The 20,318-nt window shown below is 38.5% G+C and overlaps 1 protein-coding gene across 1 annotated transcript; it reads left to right on the forward strand.

Annotated features, from left to right (window-relative positions):
• Positions 1 to 386: 386 nt before the first annotated feature.
• On the forward strand, positions 387 to 806 carry LOC147933051 (uncharacterized). Its single transcript, XM_087477274.1, has one exon. The coding sequence runs from the start codon at positions 387 to 389 to the stop codon at positions 804 to 806; it is 420 nt and encodes a 139-aa protein (XP_087333400.1).
• Positions 807 to 20,318: the final 19,512 nt, after the last annotated feature.

Raw genomic sequence — 20,318 nt, forward strand, 5'->3', positions numbered from 1 at the left:
CAGATGTTCACATGAGCACCTCATTCCACCTAGAGACGGATGGACAGACAGAAAGGACTATCCGAACCATAGAAGATATGATCTGACTATGTGCTTTGGAATGGTCATCAGATTGGGAAAAGAATTTGCCATTAGTCGAATTTGCGTATAACAATAGTTATCACTCAAGCATAGGCATGTCGCCCTTTGAAGCAATGTATGGAAGGCCCTGTCAAAAGCCTTTGTGTTGGACCAAAGTTGGGGAAAGGACAAGTTTCAATCACAAGCTGATTGATGAGACGACGGAGAAGATCAAGTTCATACGGGAGAGTATGTAGAAGGCACAACACCGTGAGAAGAAGTACGCAGATCGCAAAAGGCAGGAAGTGGAGTTTAAAGTCGGAGATATGGTGTACTTGAAGGTCGCACCACAAAAAGGAAATGATCGATTTGGTAAAGTGGGAAAACTTGCGGTATGGTTAATCGGACCATACCCGATTGAGCAAAGAGTTGGAGAAGTAGCCTACCAACAAGCTATGCTAGAGATGATGCGGCTACATAAAATCTTCCATGTTTCACAACTACAGAAGCATGTGCCAGATCCTAACATGATTGTGCCCGAACCTATCGAGGAGTTGGAGCCTAATCTGACATACCCCGAAAGACCGTTTGGAATAGGGCAAAGAAGGACTCAGAAGTTGAAGAACAGGAATATTACTCAAATCCAAGTATTTTGGGGAAACCAGAACCGTAAAGTCACACATGGGAAGATGAGGATAGAATTCAAGCCAAGAATCCTCAATTATTTGTCGAAGAAGAAGAAGTAGGAGCATCGGAACCCTATGGAATATGGGACAAATTCTATTAAGGGGGGGGGGAGAATGTAGTGACCCTCACCCAGAGGTAAATTTCAAAATAAAAACACAAGGCCAAAAGATCAAGAGAGGAAGCCAGCAAGGAGAGTAGAAAGATTGCTGAAGAAAAGTCCGAGAAAATCTGGACGGATCGAGAAATGGCCGAGTTGTCCGAAGATGTCCGAAGGACCGAGAGTTGTCCAAAGCGTACCGCAAAATACTGAGAGTTGCCGAGGATATCCGAGAATGTCCGAGAATTACCGAGAAAGTTCAAGAGCTGCCGAGGATATCCGAGGATGTCCAAAAGTGCCGAGAGTTGCCGAGGATGTCCGAAGATTTACCAAGGATGTTCGAGAGTTGGCGAGAGTTACCGATAACGACTAAGAGGGATGACCGAGAGTTGCCGATGACGACCGAGTATTGCCGAGAGTTGCCGAGAAGGATCAAGTAAAGTCGAGAGATGACCGACGACCGGCCGACCAAACAAGATTCCAGAAATTGTGGAATTTGTTTTCTCAAAAATCAACCAATGAGAAAGCATGCAAGTTAGAAGAGGAATCCATGAAGGATATTCCATGGCATCTCTACAACAAAATTGGAAGTGGGAAGCATCATCATTTCCAAGCAGCCAATCGCATCTCATGCAAAGTGTGAATGGGAAAACATGCAAGATTCCTTTGGAAAAGTGTTGCTCACACTCAACAAGTGTACAAGCAAGAAATTTTGTGGCCACAAGACTTGGCAAACGCCAAACATGCATTGGGCCAAGTCGCGCCCTCTTCCTCTATATAAGGACCTCTACCCTCTCTCATTTTCGCCAAAAATTCATAAGTAAAGAAGAGAGAAAGAAAGAAAGGAGAGAAAGAGAGAAAGAGGAGAGAAAGAGAAGAAGCAAGACAAGACTATCGACGACCGCTGTTAAGTGTTGAATCGAGAAGGAACTCGATTTCAACAAGGGAGATGATTCAAGTGTTACCATGAAGAAAGTCCGACCACTCCTTCCAGAGATTGCCAGTTTTCTGTGAGTTCAGGCACATATTTCGCCGGAATAGATGGGGAATAAAGACATCCATCTAGTGCACGGTTTGCATGAGCATTTAGTTGCATTTTACTTGAATTTCTTTGTGATTTTCTTGTTTAAATGCATGCGCGGTGAGGTTATACCAGTTACTAGTTCGAAAATGTTCTAGTAACAAGGGTGATAACTAGTTAAGATACTTGTAAAATTATGAGCTTAAAAACCATATAAACTCAAGTATCAACTTTGATGAAGTCTTAATGCGTTTTAGTCCGCGAGAAAGTCCAGCTAAGCGTAGTAAGACTTGGTATTGCTATCCTTCCCATCCGTACCACATGCAGTCGCGACATGCAACCCATGTTCGTGTGTTTGTAGGGTTGGTTACGAAGAGCTCGGAGGTTACTGGGCTCGCTACCCTAGCCGAGGCTGTCTACACGACGATGTGGCTTTGAGTGATGTCCGATTGCATGCCTCTGTGGTTGCAATACGGTTGTTCATGAGAGGTTAGGAAAAGGAGGCATACTGGGCCCAGAAATTAAACTTGTTTGAAACTCGTGTTTTTATTCAAGTTATTGTTGTTGCATGTTGTTGCATGTTATTATTTTTGCACTAAATTGTATTGCTTAGCTTATTAGGTTCCGCATGCTATCTCTGATTGCTTGATGTTTGTGATGCTTGATTGCATGTTGTTTGTTGTTGATGTTTGGGGTTGGGGGATTAATATGTTGCAAGAACCCTGAGCTCACTAAGGAATCCTAGATTACTTATGATAATATTTTGTGCTGCAGGTGACCCTAGAGGGAACTAGAGGGCGTGGTGAACGATAGGAACCCAGAGTAGTTTTTATTTTGTGTCGATTGTAAAATACAAGTATGTCTTTTATTTCAAATCAAACTCGGCACTAAGCCTTGTCCAAAAACTCTTTTGTAATAACTCTTTTTGTTAATCGAAATATCTGGGTTTCCTTTAATCGGGCGAGTCGTACTGATATAGACTTTGTCCGAGTCGGCTCAACGCATGGCGTGTCTGTGGGGTTGTAAAGCCTGAAGGATGTGCCGTGTGGTCGGAAACCTCACTGATGGACTGACCAAAGGATCCTGATTCGTTCTTGCACCCGGCCGGATCGTTGGTGAACGTCCCTATAGTGGCGTCTCGGTGCCGTCCGATGGCCTTCGTGGTCATAGAACGGTTCGGGGGCGTTACAGGCTGACTCTCTAGATCTAGTATACTTTTTTGATATTTTAATGATCTATAATACTTTCATTGATGCAATTTAGTACTAGTTCACAAAGTAGACTCATGTTGATTACTTGTTGCATGACTTTTTGATAGTAGAAGGTTTCATTTCGTATGCATCTTGTTTGTCTTGAAAAATGGTTTGTTCACATATACTGTATATAAAATATGTAGTTCACCCTGCAAGAGTCCCTAGTATTTGGGTCATAATCAGGTTCTTAATATACTGAGAGTACTCCACACTCACATCATGCTATGACACGTTTTATGTTATGTACCTGTTTTCTCACTACATATGGTATTTTTGTATTTATACAAATGTTGTTTTTTCTGAGTAAAGATACCTTAGAGTACAATGTATTAGATATTAACAAATACGAGGCCAATCATCTACAAGAACAAATTTTAAATTAAATTTCTGATTTGAACTTTTTTCACGTTTATCAGATTTGACTCTTCTGTCTAGTAGAGTGGCTGGTCAGAATTTGAACCGGGATTAGAAATCATTGGAGATTTCACATCATTATAGTCATAATAATCTGGACTGTTAGAATTGCGGAATTATTTAGAGAAGAGTAGAGGAGAATCGAGAGAATAAGAGGTGAAAAAGAATGTGTATTCAGAAAGACTTAATTAGAAAATTTTCTCTTATGTTGTTACAAGGCTTAATATAGAAACAAAGAGGCACATAGCCGTTAGATACAAAAGGAAGGAGATAGCCACTTGCTTGGGCAGGTCGTGATCATTCTTAATGATGAAAGCAATGTGCCCTTTCCCCTTGGTCGTCTCGTTGACACTCGCTCCTAAGGTGAACATGTGACTTCTTCCATGAGATATTTTCTCTCCTCTCTTCTAGATCCTTCTCTTCTTATGGGCTTCTTATTACTAAGGTCTCTCCTTCTTATTTATCAAATCGAACCATGGCCTAATGGCCTAAGCCGTATGGTCACTTGTACGGACACTTGTAGGAACATCCGTACGGACAACCTTGATCTCGTGTCCTAGCTCAATACTCCCCCTCAAGCTTAACTAAGTGAAACGGTTAAGCTTGGAACCCCGTAAGCCATCACCTCATTAAAAACCTCAAAGTAGAAAACCACATGGGACAAAACTACATTGAGGGAAAAAGAGTGTGATGGTCACGGGTAGGAGACTTGATCAAGGGTGAGTCAAGTCCACCAGTCCGAGCTTGTGGTGAATGTGATCACAAACTTTACGACAGGCGGCCTTGGTGAAGATATCAGTGAGCTGGTCCACGCTTGGTGTATGATATGGGAGTGTGACTCCTTCTTCAATCTTCTCGCGATCTTTGTGGCAGTCCAACTCGATGTGTTTGGTTCTTTCATGGAACACCGAGTTTGTGGCTATGTGGATTGCGGCTTCATTATCACAATGCATAGGAATTGGTGTTGATTGTTTGATGCCTAGTTCTTCTAACAATGCCTTGAGCCATGTTAGCTCGGTGGTCAGCTTCCGCATCGCTCTATACTCGGACTCGGCACTTGACATCGACACCACCTTTTGCTTCTTGGTCTTCCACGTGACTAAGTTGCCTCCTATGAAGGTACAATAGCCCGTTGTAGACTTCCTATCTGTCCGATCACCGCCCCAATCCGCATCACAATATCCTACAAGCTCGGTATTGTCATTCTTGCCCATCCATATGCCTTAGCCTGGGCTTTTCTTGAGGTAGTGAAGGATTCTATCCAAGAGACTCCAGTGGTAGGTTGTTGGAGCTTTCATGTACTGGCTAACCTGATTCACAGCATAGCAAATATCAGGTCGAGTGAGTGTTATGTATATAAGCTTACCCACAAGATGGCGATAGCGAGAAGGGTCTTCGTATGAAGGATCATTCCTCTCCCCCTTTCGCTCGACTTGGTAGCCATCAGGTAGGGGAGTGTCAACTGGTTTAGCTCCTAGTTTCCCTGTTTCACACAGCAAATCAAGAGTATACTTTCGTTGTGAGAGAAATAGCCCCTCCGGAGATCGGCACACTTCAATCCCAAGAAAATACTTAAGTTCACCAAGGTCGTTTATATCAAAAACAGCATTTAAGTGAGCTTTGATCTCCCTAATACCTTCTTGGTTGTCTCCAGAGATGATAATGTCATCTACATATACGAGCACAACCACTATACCTTTATTGTTTTGAAGGGTGAAGAGTGAATTGTCCGAGTGAGTTTTCTTGAAGCCATACCCAATAAGTGTGGTTCTCAACTTGTGATACCAGGCACGTGGGGATTGTTTCAACCCATATATAGCCTTCCTTAGCCTTAACACCTTTCCGGGAGTGATAGTGTTTTCGAGTCCTGGTGGTGGTGTCATATATACTTCTTCTTTCAACTCTCCTTGTAAGAATGCGTTTTTGACATCCATCTGCCACAACTCCCAAGAGAGGTTGGTAGCCAAGGATAAGACAACTCTCACGTTGTGAAGCTTTGCCACTGGTGCAAACGTTTCTTTGTAGTCCTGGCCATATGTTTGAGTAAACCCTCGCGCCACTAGACGAGCTTTATATCTCTCTATGTCTCCATTGCTTAGGTGCTTGATTGTGAAGACCCACTTTGAGCTTACCGCCTTATTCCCTGGTGGAAGGTCAGCTTCATCCCACGTGTGGTTCCTTATCATGGCCTCCACCTCGTCGTCTACCGCTCCAAGCCATTCTTTGCTTTCTTTCGCGTCCTCATATGTGTTTGGTATCGGTTGTTCGTCTAGCCTCTCAAGAAACACTTGGTGATCAGGTGGCAGACGAGCAAGAGAACAAACAGCTTGTATGGGATGCGCTATAGCTTGGTTGTTGTAGTAGACACGTTTGTCCTTCCATGTAGATGGGTGTGACCGGATGCGTGTGCTCCGACGTGGCTGTGGCTGTGGCGCAGGAGCTGGCTCAGTCGATATTGGTTCCCCAAACGCCGTAGCTTCCACCGCAGGTTCATCTAGCCTACTGTTCTCCCCCTCCGGCTCCGTAGCTACAACATCAGCCGGTACTTCGGACTGTTCGGGCACAGGCTCCGATTGAGGCAATGACGGGCCGGTACGTGAATCAGGTGTAGAATCCTGGGACAATTGTGACGGCTGAGTGGGGGTGACTCCAAGATGATCTAGGAGGAACTTGAGACCCGCTGACTGATCCGTAGGTGTCGCCAAATCTCTCAAGCCGGGCCCAATCCTTCTTGTCAAAGTAGCCTTGGTCTTCAAGAAACTTGACATCGCGAGAGACAAAGGTGCGGTTGTTGACCGGATCAAAACATTTGTAACCTTTTTGAGTAATGGAGTAACCATGGAACATACACTTGGTGCTTTTTGCTTCCAGTTTGTTCCTTAGTTCACCTGGTACTAACACAAAACAAACACAACCAAACACTTTTAGGTGACTAAGCGATGGTTTAAATTGGTTTAGTACCTCAAACGGTGATCGATCGTCCAATATCTTTGTTGGAGTTCGGTTGATTAGATAGCAGGCTGTCATTACTGCATCTCCCCAATATCCCCTTGGAACATTTGTATGGAACATCATCGATCTTGCAACTTCCATCAAGTGTCGGTTCTTTCTTTCGGCTACACCATTTTGTTGAGGAGTGTAAGGGCAACTTGTTTGATGTATAATGCCATGCTTTGCTAGGTGTTCTTTGAATCGATTGCTTGTATACTCGCCACCATTGTTTGTTCTAAACACTTTAATCTTAGCATTAAACTGATTAGTGACATAGTTTTGAAAATTTATAAATGCATCAATCACACGGTCCTTGGAGGGAAGTAAGGTTACCCAAGTATATTTTGATTTTTCATCTATAAATGTCACAAAATACTTGTTATTGTCCCTAGAAACACAGGGAGAGGTCCAAACATCTGAATGAACTAAGTCAAAGCATTTTTCATAAAAGGTAGTAGACTTAGAGAAAACAGTTTTACAATGTTTGCCAAGTATACAAGCCTCACAACTAGAGTGATCAAAAGAAACATTAGGAATCATTAATTCAATGGCCCTAGAGTGAGGATGACCTAGCCTAGCATGCCATATTGCATTCAAAGAAATTCCAAGACAAGAACTAAACGAAACAGATTTTGATGAACTTGGTGAACTATCTTCAAGAATATAAAGATCATCTTTGGTTCCACCTTCACCAATCAGTTTTCCAGTCTCAATATCCTGAAAGTAAACATCATTAGGCCCGAGTATAGCATAGCAATTTAGATCACTGGTAGCTCTCTTAACCGACAAAAGATTTGAAGTAAACTTAGGCATATAAAACTCTTTAGACTCTTTGTTAAACAATCTTAAGTCTCATATGCCTTGAATTGGTATTTTCTCACCATTAGCAATAATAACATTTCCCTTAGCCGGTTCTATATTATTTAGCAAATTCGAATTACTAATCATATGGTGAGAGGCACCCAAATCTACTACTAGGGAGTTATTAATCTTTAGGGTAGAGAAAGTTTTACCACTTGACTCCTTGAGAGCCAAGGAATTGAAGAAGGCCTCCAAGTCAGATTTCCTCACATAGTCTCCGGAAGCCGCCTCTTTACCGTTCTTTGAGGAACCGCCGGTTTGGACTTGTTCGTCCTTGGTGTGAGTCACGTTGGCTCTCGGATCTTTGTGATGGTGACTTGGGCGCAAGTGAGGGTGTAGAAACCAACATTTCTCCTTAGTATGGTTCTTCCTCTTACAATGCTCACATCCTCCCTTTGGCTTCCGATCCTCTTGCTTGAAGACTCCTTTGTTGGCCGTGACTAGCTCCCCCTTACCACTAAACAAGCCGAGAAAGCCTTGTTCTTTCTGTATCTGTGCGCACACATCATCAAGGCTTGGGAGCTTGTCTGACCTCAGGATGTGTTTTATGAGATCGTTGAAGGTCGGGTTGAGGGTGAGGAGCAAAGCGAAGACCTTGTCTTGTTCCCTTCGCTCGTTGAGTACGGCCGGGTCCATGGTGTTCGGTCGTAGCATTTCGAATTCAGCCCAAAGTGACCTAACTTCCCAAAATGTTTGTTAAACTCCATATCCTCTTGACTCAGGTCATTGATAGACTTCTTGACTTCAAAGACTCGGGTAAGGTTGGAAACATTGCCAAAAACATTCTTAAGTGTCTCCCATAATTCGCTAGCCGTTTCACAATACGAATAGGCTTCTAATATGGGAGCCTCAAGAGAGTTTTGAAGTATGGAGAGGACAGTTTGGTCTTCTTGAAACCACTGGGCCTCTTCTTGAAGCTTGACCTCTTCTTCATCTTCTTTGATGGTTTCTTTTCCATCTTCTTTAGTGACTTTCTTTGGAGCTTTTCCACCTTCGATGTGGCTCCAGAGTCCGCGGCCACACTGCGCAGTTTTAGTGGTTCTTGACCACAGTAGATAGTTTCCTCCCTTTAGGACAGTCGGTAGAACAAGCGGCTTGGTGTTCTCCATGGTAGAATGCTATTAACCGCTGGATAAAGCTTTTAACCGGTGGATAAACACAAGAACAACAAGCAAGAGTAGAAAGCGAACAACAAGAATAGAGAATCAAGACTAGAGAATAAAGAATGGAGCTGGTTTTGTCAAGAACAGAAACCTTGCTCTGATACCATGTTAGAATTGCGGAATTATTTAGAGAAGAGTAGAGGAGAATCGAGAGAATAAGAGGTGAAAAAGAATGTGTATTCATTCAAAAAGACTTATTTAGAAAATTTTCTCTTATGTTGTTACAAGGCTTAATATAGAAACAAAGAGGCACATAGCCGTTAGATACAAAAGGAAGGAGATAGCCACTTGCTTGGGCAGGTCGAGATCATTCTTAATGATGAAAGCGACGTGCCCTTTCCCCTTGGTCGTCTCGTTGACACTCGCTCCTAAGGTGAACATGTGACTTCTTCCATGAGATATTTTCTCTCGTCTCTTCTAGATCCTTCTCTTCTTATGGGCTTCTTATTACTAAGGCCTCTCCTTCTTATTTATCAAACCAAACCATGGCCTAATGGCCTAAGTCGTATGGTCACTTGTACGGACGCTTGTACGGACATCCGTACGGACAACCTTGATCTCGTGTCCTAGATCAATATGGACCAGGATTTTGCCCAGTAGGAGGTTTAACTTTCATCATAATCAATAGGTCCAGTCGGAGGTATCAGTTCATCAAAACCACCAGGTTCCAGTGGGAGGTTTTGATCCATCATTGCCATGATCACGCTACTACTGCCACCAGGTCAAGTATTATGAAAGCATAATAGCTAAAGTGAACAATGAGTTATGTGCTAATTATAATTACGAAAAATAGTTAAAGTTACAAGCTGGGAATATTATTATCTTTCCTAAGTGTGATATAAAAAGGTTTAGATTGCATTTACATGAAAAGTTACAAGCAGATCATTGCAAGCTATTTAGTCTAGTGGTGTATTTACTTGCAGATAGTTGTATATTTTTTAAAAAATGTACTTAATTCTCTAAATTAGTTATGGCTTACTGGCCATAAAACTATTGTTTTGGTCACAAGTTAATCATACATATAAGAAGTTTTAAAAATTTAAAGGTAAAACTACCCATTTCAACAAATTTCTCACAAGCATTACATTCAAAAAGATGGTTTTTGGGTGAATTGTTCTTCATATGTCTTCTCCATCTTTCAGCTGAGTTTCTCTTCCATAACAGCTTCCACCAAGACAATTTTCACTGCAAAATCAAAGCCAAAAGAACAACCAAATGCTTTATGAGTTTTTGTGTTTTTTAAATCCATTGTTATTAGCTCGGTTCTCTTTTTTTTTTTTAAGTTTGTTGTGCATATAGAAATTCAAAAAAAAAACCACCTGGATCTTAGGGTTGAGCTCAAACTTTCCAATCTCGATAAAATCATCAGCGGTTAGATTGTAAAGGTTTTGCTGAAAATGCAAGAAACAGACAAGATATCTTACTTAGAGTTGCATCATCTTGTTTGTTTTCAAGTAATACTAATCAAAACCTCAACTGATATGTGAAGTGACCTTAGTGCAGTGACAGGAAGTAAGTCCATTTGTAGAAGGCACCATCACACCAGGGATCGAGTCCTGCTTCCTACGAATGTAGGAATTTGGCTAATGGGCCGGCCAGTTGCGGCCCAATGGTTGACAAAAAAAAAACATCAACTGATATACCTACTGAATTTGGTCTATATCAATCGGAGCTTTCATTTTTGGCACATCCACATTTGCAGGTGTATTCAGTTGCCCATGTACGACACCTTGTGGTGACATACCCTAAAAAGTAACAGAATAGTTTAAGAAGAGAATACTAGCATAATTAACATGGATAACATACTTTATGTAAAACATAAACACAAATTTCATTGATTCCATAAGGTGAGATTGCAAAAGATGAGAATCTAACCTCATGGTTGACAGAGCATTTTTCAAAAAATACATGATCAACTAGTTTATCATAAATAACAAAAGTTTTTAAGGCCTCATATATATCACAACTTTGGATGGTGGTGCGAGTGTGTGATTGAGTTTGTGTCCATGCCCGGAGGGTTACCTCCTGAATGAAAATGTCACAAGCTTTAGCCAAAAGACTATTCCAGCTGACAATCTAAAAAAATAAATTTATTTCACTCAACAAACTTTTTTTCCAATAAAATCAATAAAACAACATATTTTTATCTGTCACCCATATTTCATGATTAGTTGAACAGTAAAATTACTAACAATAACAATATCTAAATTTAACATGAGAGATTTTTATCAGAATGGAAATTATGAAAAAATCCAAGCACAATCAACAAAAATCATAGGATTATTTAAAGAGACAATATATGTGAATTTTTAAACCTTGACTTGAGGGTTGGATTTCATAACTCGTTTGATCCTTGTCTGAGGTAAATCAACCTTTTCTTGTAACCCTGTATTCACCAAAATAACTCAGAGATTTTGGGTAAGGGTAAGCAGGAAAATATATTTGAGATGCAATTATTTTATATAAATATGTTTTTTTTCTGTGATGATGCTCTTAGTAATACTAAAATGAATTACCTGTGGAATTATGGCAAGCCCAAAGCATTTCCAAATCTTGTTTTAGTATATCTCTCTGCCAAACAAAAATAATGTTACAGTTTTAGTGTAGATCATCATACCAAAATGTTGAATACATGAGAAAAAAAGATTTCAAGCAAAAATAGGGCAAAATGATGATCAATTTACCTCCCGGTTCGCAGGACAAGAAGGCTCTCTTTGATCAACTCTTTTCCTTCCGCTATGAACAGAAAGATTGCCATATTTGATCATCATGCAAGATTCTTGCACAGAATGATTTGGAATCACAGTTGATGTTGCAATGACTGGTCTCACCATGTTATATTTCAAAACAGATAAACAAAAATAATGAAGATGATGAAGAAAGATTTTGTGAAAAACACCTATATATATATATCAACCTAGGGCCATAACAAATGATAATTATCATTAAAACTCTACCAATATGTCCTTGAACCGATAACCATCTTTCGGCTAACCTAGCCTCCTCCGTCCCTCGGGACCAATAACTAGATTCACTACCTAATTAAGAGTTCTAAAGAGGGAAAAACAATTGAATATAAAATTAATATTATGAAAATTGGATTATGTATACCTATTTTGGCTCATGAGGTTTGAATAAGAAAATCAGTCGCGAACAATTTCCGTGAGTCACGCGCCATGACAACTGGTCATCATGATTTTTCTAAGTGACGTGTGGCTTTCATAGAATACTTTCTTGACTAGTTATTCTTTATACAAGCGAAACAAGCTCAAAGAGCTATACATTTACCAAAGTTGTAGAATTAATGTTCCAATAAGTTTTTTCCCTCCTTAAGATTCTTAGTACAAGTATTGAATCTAGTTATATTAGCATGCTCTTAAATGATAATTACTGTTTGTTATGGCTCTAGCTCGTTATATATATTTATATATATATATGTGTGCTTTCCACAAAAGCTCTCTTTATCATCTTCATTGTTTTCGATTATCTAATTTTGGAATATAACATGGTGAGACCGGTCATTGCAACCTCCATTGTATTTCCAAACCAATATGTGCAAGAATCTTGCATGATGAAGGAATATGGAGAGTCTTCTGTGCATAGTGAAAGAAAATAGTTTGATCAAAGAAGGCTTTCTTTTCCTGCGAACTGGGAGGTAAATTCATCATCATTTTCCTTTGTTTTGCTTGAATTTTTTTTATCATGTATTCAACCTTTTGGTATGATGGTCTACACTAAAATTGTAACATCATTTTTTTTGGCAGAGAGATATTCTAAAACAAGATTTGGAGATGTTTTGGGCTTACCATAATTCCACAGGTAATCATTTTAGAATTGCTAAGAGCATCATCACATAAAAAACATATTTATATAAAATAATTACATCTCAAATATATTTTCCCGCTTACGCTTATCCAATCTCTCTGAGTTATTTTTGTGAATACAAGGTTACAGGAAAATGTTGATTTACCTCAGACGAGGATCAAACGAGTTATGAAATCCAACCCTCAAGTCAAGGTTTAAAAATTCACATATATTATTTCTTTCGACAATCCTATGATTTTTCTTAATTGTACTTGGAGTTTTTCAAAATTGTAACAAGGTCAAAATGGTCACATTAATCAAATAGCCAATATCTTACGTTAGGCCTGGGATTATAAACCGAACCGAACCGATATTTTGGTTGTTCGGTTCGGTTTTGGTTATGGCGGCTGAACCGATCTGTATAGTTTTTTTTTCACAAAACCGAAATATTTCGGTTCAATTATCAGTTAACCGATTTTTTTAGGAAAAAAATCTAACAAAACTGAAATTTACCCCTATAATAACAGAACAACCCGAAGAAACCTAAAAAACCCAAAATTAGCTCTAAAAACCGAAAATTCCGATTTTTTATTTGTTTTTAAATAAATTTCAATTAATATCGGTTTTAAAATTTTAAAACCAAAATTAACCGAAAAAACTAAAATAACCAAACCGAAATAAATTTTGGTGAAGTTCGGTAAAAATTTCAAAACTCAAAAAAATGGAAAAAACGAAATAACCTAACCGAATTCATAGAAATAGCCGAAGTCCCATGGGTAGCTTACATTAATTCTATTGATGACATGTCTTTGCTCAGATCTTCTCACTCCACTAGAGAGAAACTAAACAAATGAACTAAAAGTGACATGTACACACTAAACAAAAGTAAAATCAATTTAGAACATTTGATACCTCGTAAAAGAAAGAGATTTTCGAAAGCATATATCAGAAAAATAATGAATATTAAGTTCTCTAACCCAAAAAATTGTAGAACACATTTTTCAGTTTGGCTATGTAGATGTTTACTTTCAACCACTAAAAAATCAAAACTTTCTCAGAACAAAATAAACTCTTCTTCCAAAGCTAACACTACCCAAGAGGATGTTGTTTTTTTTTTATACCTGATAAAGTGTCTTCCACCGTTGCTTCTCCTTTATCATCTTGATTTTCACTACCAAAACATCCATCCATGTCGTGTTGTTCATTAATTAGTTAAATTTGCTCCTCCAGACATGCCATATATATCGTCTAAATTCAGTGTTATCATTTATGTTATCTCCACTTTCCAAAAAAAATAAATCACCTCCTGTAAAAAACAAAGCATGAACATTTTAGAAATTGTTATAAGGACAACAAATTGAAAGTTAACACGTTAGAATCATACCATCAACATAATGAAAAAAAATAAATGGTTCACATTTTTATTAAAGCAGCAAAATTATCATTTAATTATGTTTTTCTATCTTATATTTGAAATTCAAAGGGAAGTCTAACATCTCCCTATAACCAAAATGTAGTATATAATCCTCTAGTTTTTCTAAGAACATTATAGATATACATGACACCTATGTGAACACACAAAATATTTTTTTATGACTTAATACTTCCCAATGTGATATAAATGGTTTCTAAAGTCCAAAATTTTCTGAAAACTTAAACAAAACTCACATAAAAGACACACCAAAGTTCTTAAGTCCTCCTCTATTTTTCAAACTGCCCACATAGAATACTCATGATATTGGATTGACAAAGCAAATCAAATTGAACATGAACTGTTTAAAAAAAAAAGTAAATATGAATTGATATAATCAAATTGAGTAAGAGTATTATATAAATAAAATTTTGATAAGAAATAACTTTAAACATACAGAGAAACTGAAATCACACTAAGTAGTATCCAAAGTTGAAAGCTTTCATACAATAAAATTAACAGTGCATAAAGGACAGATCCACATACTAATATATTGTTCTATATGTCTTACCACTCGTAAAACAAAATACATCTTAATCTTTGGAAACAAATCAAAATAGAACATGAATTTACATAAACTCAAGCACCTAACATTGAATTAAAAAGGTTGATGTTTTGATAAAGTAATCAATTGCAAGGAATATAGTAAATACTTCAAATCTTATCAATTACTGAATATAAAACATGTACCCTTTTTGGATTTTCACTTGGGTGACTTGAAAAAATTAAACAACTTATTATTGGAACTTGATGAAAAAATGGATGAATAGATGAGACTGGTTGTCAGAGCAGTGGGTTAGATTACATGAGACAACGAAAACCGGAAGAGAGATCGAAGTTACAAGTTCTTGAGGGATAGATTTGTCTTGGACATAAGGAAATTCTACTTTTTGTTAGATATTTATACAAGCCTATTAGTCTCTCTTTCATTAGTCAAAAGAAGATAAAAATCCATTAATTAGGCTTTTAAGAATATTGAATCTCTTACTTTTTAGGTTTAAAATTTTTGTTAAGTAATTTCCCACATACAATGCATGTAATTTATGGAAAGTTATTTTTAAAACTTGAAGTGATGTTGTATGCAATCACATTGAACATTATTCTCCCTAACTCATTAGTCAATATAAGATAAGAAATTCATTAGTTAGATCTTATAATATATATTTTTAATGTTTATAATAGGTCACTTTCAGCATGTATTCTAAGACAAGTTATCCTTACACTTTAAAATGATGTTGTATGCAATCATATTAGTCTTTTTCTCATTAGTCAAAATAAGATAAGAAATCCATTAGTTGGGCAACTAAAGGAAAGATATCTTTGCACTTTGAGGATAACTTTTAAGTGATGTTGTATGGAGTTACATTAAACATTAGTCTCTCTCTCTCTCTCTCTCTCTCTCTCTCTCTCTCTCTCTCTCTCTCTCTCTCTCTCTCTCTCTCTCTCTCTCTCTCTCTCTCTCTCTCTCTCTCTCTCTCTCTCTCTCTCTCTCTCTCTCTCTCTCTCTCTCTCTCTCTCTCTCTCTCTCTCTCTCTCTCTCTCTCTCTCTCTCTCTTTCTCTCTCTCTCTCTCTCTCTCTCTCTCTCTCTCTCTCTCTCTCTCATTAGTCAAAAGAAATCCATTAGTTGGGCAACTAAAGGAAAGATATCTTTGCACTTTGAGGATAACTTTTAAATGATGTTGTATGCTTTGCACTTTGAGGATAACTTTTAAATGATGTTGTATGCAGTTACATTAAACATTAGTCTCTCTCTCTCTCTCTCTCTCTCTCTCTCTCTCTCTCTCTCTCTCTCTCTCTCTCTCTCTCTCTCTCTCTCTCTACTCTCTCTCTCTCTCTCTCTCTTTCTCTTTCTCTCTCTCTCATTAGTCAAAAGAAATCCATTAGAGGAAATATATATTTACACATTGAGTATAAATTTAAGTGATGTTGTATGCAAATAACATTAAACATAAGTATCTCTCTCATAAATCAAAATAAGATAAGAAATCCATTAATTAGGCTTCTATAGGGAATATGATTTTTTGCTTTTAGTTTTGTTACTAGGTAATTTCCTGCATTATGCATATATTTTACAAAAATATCTTAACACTATGAAGTTTTGTTTATGAAATTATATGATTTATTATTGTTTTAATATATTTACTTCAATCAAAAGATAAAATAATCTGATCAAGAGGTTTTCTTGAGCTTTAAAAATCATGGAATATCAATACTAGAAGGGAAGGAAGGACAAAAAAAATTCTATGTAAAAGAATTTGTACTTGAGGATAATGATGAGTGTAACATACATAAAGTGTGCAATAACAAATGATAAATAATTTGCTTAATTAATGATTGGATTTAGAAGATACAAAAATGTGTGGCCAGGAGACTTTATAGACTTGTTCACCAATCCTACATATCACCACATGAACTTTTCTTTTGTTTTGTTATCAGTTCCAACAATCATTTCCCACAAGGTTACTCATTCCAAAACTACTTCAGCATAAGCACGCTTAACTGGAGAGTTCTCTCAGAACATTTGACTGAAAATACAAGTGCACTTTGGTGACATAGGTGACCAAATAAATTCTTGTAAACCCCTCAGCTAACCGGGGTGTCACAATTCACTCCACTAACAGATTGCAACGTCCTCATTGCGTAGCAAAACCCTCACCCTTGACGGTGTGAGCCCTCTTAACTTCACACTCGTCTGAGTTTGGCTTTGATACCATTTGTAACGCCTCGGACAGCTACCTCTTAATGGGTCTATTGCCACTCCTAGCACATGGGACCACCTCTCTTAGCAAGCCCTATGTCCATTTCCGGTCCCTGAGCCCACCCATATCCAATGACCAGTTTGCTACGTCTGGGTTGCTTTAAATACTTGTTTACCAACACTACAAATCACCAAATGATCTTTCCCTGTGTTTTGTCTTCACTCGCGCACTTTAAAGAATCATTTCACGGAAGGTCACCCAACCTGATACTACTCCAGCATAAACACACTTAATTGGAAAGTTCTCTTAGGACCTTTGACCGAAAAGATAAGTATTAGGGTGTCACAAACCCTCACAATGAACACATATAAGAATACCAAACTTATATATATATATATATGTGATTTGGTTTGCATGTAAGGTTTTATTCATTTAGTCAGATGGTTAGTTGAGATAGATATGATATGCCTCATCAAGATGTTTTCTAACACAACAAAAGAGTTCAACAAGAAAAGAAAACATGTGTGCTATTAGAGGGAGTATTAAGGTTATATTAGGCCTTGTATATTGGGCTTGTTATTATGTCTTATTTACATCAATGACAGTTTATGTAAACTTAGAAATCCTAGAGCTAATTATGTAGATATAGGATTGTAATGTTTATGAATGAAAACGAAGTTAGTTCAATATCTAATTCTACACTATATCAGAGCAGTCGATCATGTGGATATAAATTTCTAAGGGTTAGGGTTTTATAGATTTCTCTTGTTGACGGTTTCTCTAGATCTGTTTGGTGGTGAGGTTCACCATCGGGTTTGTCGCAGAGGTTTCTTTGCTTCCTATGTCGGATCATTTAGATTCTTTGAAAAAGGGTGTGTATTCTCTATATGTGAGACGTGTTTCTCAACTTATTCTCTACAAAGTTTTGTAGATGTTTCTCCTTGAAGCGTGTTCAGCTTCTTAACTTTTGGCCAAGCTCACGTTTGTTTGGTCCTTTGTGGATGGTGATTTCGGATTTAGAAACAAACAAAAAAAAATAATAATAATAAAAACAAAACTGTTCGAATTTGGTGTCTTGCACGTTTGGACATTCCAACAAGCTCCAATCTAGCTGATTTTTGGGGGATAGTAATCTGACTCAGTTTTCTACATATTCAACAGTCGAGATCATGTTTCAACGGTTTGTTTGTAATATATTTGAGTTTTAGCGTGGCTGATCGTGTCTTGAATATTTAGATTTTTCTACAGCATGTATTGTGAGTGTTTGTGAGATCCAAATGTGAGATCTTCTCGGTTTGAGCTGAAATTTTGTAGAGTTGTTTCTGACTTGTTTATTTATGATTTATACGGTGGAGATCTGAATATGTTGCCAGAATCTTAGTGAATCAAGTTGTTTAAGCGATTCAATCTCTAGCCGGTGTTTCCGTTTTATCTTCTTCAAACTCTTGAGCTTGAGGGGAATAATAGAGAATGAAGATCCTCTATATTCGTCTGAGATATGTTTCTCAGTTCACTAGGTTCAACAAAGGATATCAGAAGTAGTTGTCTTCCAACATATATTTTTGTTTGTGAGTAGTGAACTTTTTCTTTATCACAATGTTCGTGTGTGCTGTCTTCAAAGTAGAGTTTTTGTGAAGACTAGTCAATTAATCTGAGTTTTTAAAAACATTTCAGGTTGTTTCAGATTGGTATCAGAGCCCTTACGTTTCTAGGGTGGGTTAAAAGACTGGTTAGAACGGTTTATGGAATTTGATTGTTGAATTATTTTTCTTGGTGCTTGGTGCATGATGTTTTGAAAATGTTGGTTGTATGTTGGAAATTGATTATGAATAGTTAGTCAATTTGTGTGTGGTGTTAAGTATTAGTCTCATTCTCTTCGAGCCTTAAATGAGATTCCACAGTAAGTTACATTTTTGTGTGTGGTTTGGGTTTGTTTGCTTAACCTTCTGTTCATGGTAGCGCAGATGGTTAGAGGTGATGTTGTTGCTGGACGTGGACACGGTCGTGGTTATGGACGCGGTCGTGTTCAAGGTCGGGGTGGATCCCCGTTGGTTAGTGAGGGTGTCAGTGATTCGTAGGCATTTCAGGAGGGGTCGTCGGGTTTGGACGCTAGTGGTACCTATGGGACCGTTGGAGCCGGTTGAGCCGGTGTGGGTGGTGTTGGTGCCGAGTTGGCCAGTGGTGTTGGGCTTATGGGTGTGGGTGTCGCAGCAGGTGGAGCCCCTAGTCAAGATGATTGTATTGTGGAATTATTGGCGGGGGTCTTGGAGCGGTTGCTGGGAGTTGTTTCGGCGCAGGCTCTGGTTGTGCCGCTGGTGGCGGTAGAGTTGCAGCAGCTAGTGGCTGCGCATACATGAGTTTATTCTCTGTATGTTTGTATCCCCGGAGAGATGAGTGGGATTCGTACGGTCTCGTTCTCTGGGGGTGGAGGATGAGGCTGGAAACGTAACTTACAGTCTCTGAGGTGTCCCGAGGAGTATTCGGTGTACATAGGGGTCCATTACAAGGCGGATGATGCCCAATTGTGGTGGAGGTCAGTTTCTGCCAGGAGGGTGAAGAGTGAGATGATGTGGGGTTACTCCATGGAGGAGTTCAACCGCATGTATTTTCCTAGAGAGGCACTAGCGTATAGAGGTACAGTTTTTGCAACTGACACAGGGAGCTTGGTTTGTACCTGAGTTGGATGTAGATTTAAGCCAGCTCTTGGTATATAGGGGTCGAGCGAGGGAGTCTGAGGAGTCTTAGGTCAGGAGGTTCATGAGAACGCTTTGGGATGACTTGAGGGTCTATTGCAGAGGGCAGAGTTACGCCACGAAGGCGGAGCTGGTAGAGCCCGTAGCTTAGATCAAGGAGGACCTGAGGGAGCAGGCCGTGGTGGTTAGCCCAGCCGTTCAGACAGAGGAGATGCTGGAGCTGAGCAAGGGTAGCAAGTCGGTGCAAGGACAGAAGAGAAAGCGGGAGAACACGTTGGTGGCGATTACCTTAGAATGAAATAGTGATTCCTTGTTCCACGCACGCTCATGAGAAAGACCTGACAAAGAAGCTGATCTCTTTGAATTGTGAAAAACAAATTGCAGAAATCTATGAGCTCAATCAATATTAGTAACGTCACCGTCTTGGACAATCCAGCTCCTTTTGTGAACCCTTTCAAGTTTGAGATTTTGTACGAGTGCTTGACCTCTCTCAAAGACGATACCTTTTCACTTACCCCTCATCCTCCTCTATAGTTACATTTGATTTCACGTTTTTCTTGAAAAATGGTTTGTTCACAAATACTGTATGTAAAATTTGTAGTTCACCCTGCAAGAGTCTGTAGTATTTGGGTTATAATCAGGTTCTTAATATATACTCCACATTCACATCATGCTATGGCACATTCTATGTGATGTACCCGTTTTCTCACAGCATATGGTATTTTTGTATTTATACAAACGTTGTTTTTTTCCGAGTAAAGATAGCTTATAGTACAGTATTAGATATTACCAAATATGAGGCCAATCATCTACAAGAACAAATTCTAAATTCAATTTCTGATTTGAACTTGTTTCACGTTGATTAGTATGACTCTTCTGTCTAGTGAACAATGAGGTATGTGCTAATTATAATTACGAAATATAGTTAAAGTTAAAGCTGGGAGTATTCTATCTTTTCTAAGTGTGATATAAAAGGTTTAGATTGCATTTAATTGAAAAGTTACAAGCAGTTCATTGTTTAGTCTAGTGGTGTATTTTACTTGCAGATAGTTGTATATTTTTTAAAAATGTACTTAATTCTCTAAATTAGTTATGGCTTACTG

The sequence above is a fragment of the Camelina sativa genome, chromosome 12 (genome assembly GCF_030686135.1).
Source record: "Camelina sativa cultivar CO46 ecotype springtype chromosome 12, ASM3068613v1".
NCBI classification, from domain to species: Eukaryota; Viridiplantae; Streptophyta; class Magnoliopsida; order Brassicales; family Brassicaceae; genus Camelina; species Camelina sativa.